The sequence below is a fragment of the Glycine max genome, chromosome 13, assembly GCF_000004515.6.
Source record: "Glycine max cultivar Williams 82 chromosome 13, Glycine_max_v4.0, whole genome shotgun sequence".
Lineage (NCBI taxonomy): Eukaryota > Viridiplantae > Streptophyta > Magnoliopsida > Fabales > Fabaceae > Glycine > Glycine max.
The window spans coordinates 1,456,519-1,463,658 of record NC_038249.2 but is presented as its reverse complement, the minus strand read 5'-3'; the positions used below and the strand labels follow the sequence as shown (position 1 = coordinate 1,463,658).

Here is a 7,140-nt window from a genome sequence, read left to right as displayed (position 1 = left end):
AAATTTAAAATCGAAACTACCAAACACAACTTAGCAATATTTCGCACACCTAACTTGAGACGTGGCCAACACCATGCAACAAGAAAATGAGTGTATTTTAAACCTTTAGGATCCCATGAAAACATACATAGAGAAAAAGTGAATGGATTGAGCAACAAATGAAAAGGTGATGACTGTATTTTCACCATCCAAAAATCAAAAACAAAAATTTAGATCATGTTCTATTATCAAAGCATGTATAAAACAACATTTTTAAAGTATGCCTACACACCAAATGCTGAAAGTTTTGACCACCCTAGCAAAATGGAAGCCCTCTTCTTTCTTAAATCAAGACTAAGCATGGAATTTTATAGAAGTGTCACTAAAACTTACTCTCCACATTTTGACAAGAACCCAACAATTACACTGAAGTATGCCTACTTTTTTATTTGGTCTTTCACATTACTCAAGGGATTAAGCTCATCATCATCAAAATATTCTTCATCACTATCATCACCCTCATAATAATAATACTCTTCATCCTCATTGTCCTTGCCATTTTGAAGAAGAAATGATACATCACTTGATTGTTCACCTATTAACTTCTTTTGAATTTGATCTCTAATTGCAGTCCCCTGATATATACCCAAAGAGTGACAAAAAGTGAAAACAAAAACAAAAATAATGAAAAGCTAATTAACTAGTGACTTGTTTGCATAAATAACATGTTTATGAATAAATTAGCTCACCATCTTATGACAACTTTCTTCAAACATTTCTAGAAATCCAACAACAAAACGATCAACATTTTCTACCCATTCATTTTGATGCATACCAACATTCTTTGCTACAGTTTGAATCTGTATTTGAGCAACGAAAAATGTGTATATCCATTATAATTCAAATCCACAATAGGTAATTTTAAAATAAATAAGCCAACATAAAGCATATATGTGAATGAATGTCCATATGTAACATACCTAAGTTCTGATACAATACTTTTTAAGTATAAATAGATAATTATTAAAATTGTTTAGAGTTAATTGTTTCATAAACCTTCATTGCATGCAAAAACAAAATGTGTTACCTTTATTATAGGAAAAGGTGCTAAAACCTAATAATTGAAGCATATTTGCTCATTTAAAGTATTATTCGGGAGAAACTAAAACCAAAGTGCAAAAATAATTTACTTCCACTTTGACAAAATCACCATTTTTATGGACATTTTTTTCTCATTCCACCTCTGTAATCTTCTCTTACTCCACTACCTCTTCCTTCATCCCATCATATATATTGCATTCACCCTCATCTTAATTAAATGATATGACTCATTAACTTAAAAGACCTTTACACCAACCTTCTCTTGATGCTCTTTTACTTTCTCTTGGAAAGTTTTCAACCTCCTATTCACCTTTAGTCGTTTTTCCTGTTTATATCCAAAGAAACAACAAAACATTGGCTCCTTCATGAAAAAACTCACTTGATAATGGGCCATATTTAAAAAATAATAAGATCATCAAAAACATTTATACCAAAATTATACCTTCACATAGCTCACACCGAGATCTTTTCTTGAGTACCCACGATCCAAGTTTCGTAGCACATATTGATTATAATCTTTAACAATCCTCATGATCACGTCTGATGTAGAAATACCTTCAGTCCGTTGTGTTTCCTTAAATTTTCCAACAGCCTTAACCTGCATAGAAAATCATACAACTTGTTACATAAGTAGGAAAAGAAAATTGTAACAATTTTTTTTTTAAAAAAAGAAATTTGATGTTGAAGGAAGGAAATTCTGATACATACAAATTCATAAACATCATTTGCAACACCACTAGTATCAGCATATCTGTCAAGAATTCATTAACAACCCCTAACGTTAAATTAAGCATTTAAATGCTTAAGCAAGAAGCTATGATCAATATAGGCGTATAAAAAAAATAGTAATTATAAAATTGTAGCCTTACCATACATGTCAATTTCTAATTAAATAACATATTAAAAACTTCTAAAATTATTAATGCATGGACTACTTATTTAAAATATTATAATGCTAATTAGAAACATATATTTAATACTATTTCAATATTGTAAACTTAATGCACATAAGATAGAAAGTTTGTGAAAAGATAAGTAAAGATTAATCTCAATTGGATTATAGGAAAAAAAATTAAGTTAAGCTTACGGCAGAGAATCATGAGCAACATAGTCTATTTTGTGCTTGTCAAGAAACTCTTGATTGATAACCCATGGTGCATCTGGAATGACTTCATCCACCCATCTGCTCATGGTGAAAGAATTATCGTAAAAAATGTCATACAAATCATTAGTTGGTTAGGAAGTTTATGGGCATTGATATTTCTTTTTTTATTTATTCAATTTTACACTTGTGCAATAAGTTGGGCTAGTGAATTGATTCTATAATCCCGTTCCACAAATTAGAAGAAACGATGCCTTATGAAATTAACAACTACACCACAAAGCTTGATGATATGTTTGATAATGATAAAATGATACACACCAAAAGAAAGGAAATTAAGGTTCAAGTGCACTTTCACTCCCAAGAACAACATAAGTTTATGTTGATATTGTTATAACAATAAGAAAGTCAAAGCACAAATCAAATAACTTTTATGACATCTTAATCAAATTCTCACAAATCTTCAGGTAATGTTAGAAATTTGACCAATTACAAAAAAACCAAAAAACTAGATCCTTGATACATTAGCAACCAATCATGTTTGCTTGTTTGTTACTCCATATTAGAGTTTCAAAATAAAAACTCATTTTCGTCATGTTAATAGATGGTTTCCAAGTAATTGCTAATATCTCTAGAACTACAAAATTCTTTGAGAAACTCTCACATTGATGTTCTTTACATACCAAGTTTTAGCTTTAACCTTATTTTCGTGTCCAAACTAACCAATTCACTGCATTGTTCTAACTTTTTTTATTTCTCATGTTAAATACATGACCTTCATACTATGGAGATGATTGGTGTTGCTAAATTTAAGTCAAGCTTATATGCAATGATGTCTAAAAGTATGTTACTCCCTCAATGTAATTTTGTAAAGATTTAAACTCTCAATTTTAGTATCTAGTGTCAAAATCTAGGTCACCCATCTCGTGAGAAATTGCTTTTAATGCAAAAATATTATCCATCTATTTATTGTACAAAATCCAAGGACAAATGTAGTGTGTCATTTATCTTTGTGCATTTTGTTTTTAGTTATAAGTACTTTTGTGTAGTTATTGATACTTGGACATTTTTTTTATAAAATCAAAATGTGAAATCTCATCTCACATTAAAAAGTTCGTTACCTAAATTGAGATCTACATTAGACATGAACTTAAAATGTCTTAGGTATAATAGTGCACTAGAATTTAACCTTGTTGATTTCTATAAATCAAGAAGCATTATCCATTAGACCTCATGTGGTGAAACTCCACAACAAAATGGTGCTGTGGAGAGAAATGCATTTTAGCTGTAGATAGAGCCTTATTTTATAGGTTGTTATTTTTAATTGTTTTTGGAATCATGTTATTGTCAATGTTGTATATCTCATAAATAGGTATTTGTCTTCAATTTTTCTTAACCGCTCATCATATGAAAAAAAAAAGTATGCAACCAAATTTCAAACATCAAAACATTTGGATGTATGTGACTTGCAAAAACACTCTTGTAACATGCAAACAAGTTAGATTCTCAAAATTGAATTTTCTTATGATTCAAACCTATAACGAAAGGACATTTTTGTCTTGCAAAATAGAGAAACTTATATTTCAAGACATGTTTTATTTCATGATAACATTTTTCCTTACACTTAATCAAGTAGCTATATCTTGAAAACAACTTCCTCCACTCCGACTTATGTATCTATTTCCTGCTTTGAATGCACTCAAAACTTCTCAAAAGAAGATTTCCCTTTACCAATGAAAACATGAACTTGATTACCACTTCACTCTTGCCATCATGTACTATGACAATCAATTTGCCCTCCATCTTGCAGCCAATCCAATATATTATAAGCTCAGCAAACATATCAAAATAAATTGTGAATTGCATCATGTGGTGTAGACTCAATGATGCAGTTGTAACAACATACCCACAATTACATCACACCCCAATTATGTAGTGATTTCCATTCATTTGTTATTTATTTAGTTGTACATGTGTAATTTATTTGGGTTGGTGAACCGATTCTATTTTTCAATTCCATTTTTTTTACATTGTTTCTCGTATGTTCTTCGATTAACTCAACAGACATCACATTTGATGGAGATTTTATAGAATTATCATTATTTTTTTTCAATGTTGTTTTTAAAATGTTTATGTAACATGCATTTTCTTGTCTCATCTATGATATTGATAATTTAGAAAATAAAAGTAACAGTGATATGATACTTGCAATGGCGGAGGGACTCATAACGTTCGTCCTCTGTCATAACAGTTTTGCCTTTGTACTTGTGGGTCACTGCATCGCTGCAACATCCAACCAAAAGGTACGTGTTTGGAAATCTACAACTCCAAAGAAGAAACAAAAGTTATGCATTGGAATAAAAAATAAAACATAAATTAAAATGGAAAACACACACACAATAAAAATAAATTAAAACGACATACATTCATAAATATAATATAACACAAACATACGATTTCTTAGCTTGTTCAAGGGAGCGTGCATGGCCAAAGTGAAAGAGATCATAAATGCCATCGGCATAAACACGAGCAGGATGGTCTTGCGGAGGAGTGGTAGTGGCCAACGCCATCTTCTGATCTAATTAGAATTTTTCCTCTGTCTTTCTTTTTCTAATTTCCTTAACAACAAATATTCACCTGTGATTATGCGTGAATTTCGTCATCTATGTTTCATTTTCTTATATAGAATTAAAGTTAAGTAAATAATTATATAACTAAATATTTTGTTCCTCTGAATAATCTATCAATTTGGTCCATGAAGTATTAACCTCTCTCTTAAATAGTTCATAAACTAATTAAATTATATATGTAGTCCCTAAAGTATTAGAAATCATGCTACATAGTTTTTTTAAGTGCTATATTTTTTTTTTCAAATTAGTCCCTTAATGTTAGTAAAATATATCAACATGGGAACAACTAAATTGAAGGATATTCGATATTTAGGAATTTCTTATATTATTTTATTTGTTTAAGGACTTTTTAGGTGAAAGAGTGATACTTTAGGAATGAATTAGTGATTTATTATGTTATTTTCCTCCATGTACTAAGAATGGCTTTGCTTAACCTATCTAGAATGAAAATGACATTATTTAATCACATCTTATGTGGTAGAGTGTACACTATTTCATTGTAGGTTTTTAATTTTTCTATATTAAGCATTTAAACATTTTTATTTATTTTTATCTATAATCTTTTTTGGATACATTTGATGTAACGACATGCCTCGTCGCTATGATATCACTACTCTAAATCGCAAAAATTTCAATTTTTAATTGAAAAGTCCATTAATTTTCTTATAAAAAATGAAAGTAAATTTTTGACGATATACATTCACCAAACAACGCACTATTACTTAAATGAATACATATATAATGTATATAGGTATAATAACTTAGTACACATCATTCACATAATGGAAAGTAAATTAGTTCATACATATAATTAAATTTGTGATTTACATTCTCAATTAAAAAAAAGAATTATGGAACCAACTATGGAGGAGTTAATTAACAAAAGCACAACTCTCTCCCAAAATAATTTTAATGTCATCACGTCGGCTTAGCGACTCCACAAAAGAACCTCACTTCACGTACTTTACTGTTGTCATTCTACTCCCACAAACAAAGATTTACGATCATCACAGGTACCAACCACACGGTACAAAAATTGTGAGGGTGAGTTTATTATAAAAGAAATTAATACAAAAATCAAATAACCATAATTAGTAAGAAAACATTAACAAATACCATAAGCATACACAAACATCCATTAGTCCGACATACACTCAACAAGTAGTCATCATCCATCCATAATTTTAATCAATCATGCTCAATATGATGCATACACCTCACATCAACTCTCAAATGCAATGTGGTACCATTCATCAAGGAAATAGCCTAAGTGTGTCCACACGACACTCTCACTTAGAAAAACTAGGTAGTAAGTGTCGAGGTCACCCTATCATGCACAAGCAACTCCCCCTCCCTCCACGGTGATCAGCCTGAATTTTAAGGGAGTTCCAAATCGAGTGACATGCCCCCAAGTACAAGTATTCCTCCTCATGAGAAACTACAAGTACTTAATGACAAAGTTTATACTATTTCCATGCAATATGAAGTATGAAACATAGGCTTCATCAATGCACTGACAGTGGATAATTAAAGATTCTAAGCCATCCCCCCTAGAGATGCTTAAAACTCTTTAACCACTCTATTTCCCCACCAGGGATATCCAACATGGTCACTGCACCCCCCATGTACATACACAACATACATCATCACAATGATATTTTCAACATCATCAACATCTCATCTCAATGTCATTATTAACATCAACATTGTCTCATCTCAATGTCATTCTCAACATCGACATCATCTCATCTCAATATCATTCTCAACATCATCATCATCTCATCTCAATAACATTATCAATAATAACAACATCATCTCGTATCAACATAGTAATAAATAACAACATCATCTCATATCAACATAATCATCAATAATAACATCATCTCATATCAGTTAATATCATCAATAACAATATCATTAGTAAATCACATTCCACATATACATACATATACAGTTCATGTATGAAATTCACACTCCATAGGTCTTCAGACAACACAAGTCTAATAAAAACAATAATGTCATTTTTCAATAACAGACATATCGCATCCCATTAATCGAAACATTATTTTTCTTGAAAACCAGCATGCAACAGGGACATGCATACATCCCCATAGTTAGGTTCCTTAACCCCAACTATGGTATCAAAAGCTGTAAATTATAATAAACTCCCCTCACCTATCGTGAGCTCTACGTCAGTTCCTCTTTGCATCGCTAAGAGACCTCTCTCATTTACGTTCGTCAGTCCAAATGCAAGGTTCTCAGAGAAGTTACAAAAGAAAGGATTGAGAGATTTTTCTCCACCGAATCCTTGAGGTGGATTCTAAGGAT

The 7,140-nt window shown here is 30.9% G+C and overlaps 1 protein-coding gene across 1 annotated transcript; it reads right to left on the bottom strand.

The window, feature by feature from the left end:
* Positions 1-416: 416 nt before the first annotated feature.
* Positions 417-4,752, bottom strand: LOC100790615 (choline-phosphate cytidylyltransferase 2). Its single transcript, XM_041007850.1, has 8 exons — positions 4,637-4,752; positions 4,388-4,501; positions 2,168-2,263; positions 1,789-1,831; positions 1,523-1,678; positions 1,325-1,405; positions 729-839; positions 417-614 (listed from the first exon to the last, which is right to left on the bottom strand). Exons 1-8 carry the CDS (start codon positions 4,750-4,752, stop codon positions 417-419), a joined length of 915 nt encoding a protein of 304 aa, XP_040863784.1.
* Between the last annotated feature and the right edge of the window lie 2,388 nt (positions 4,753-7,140).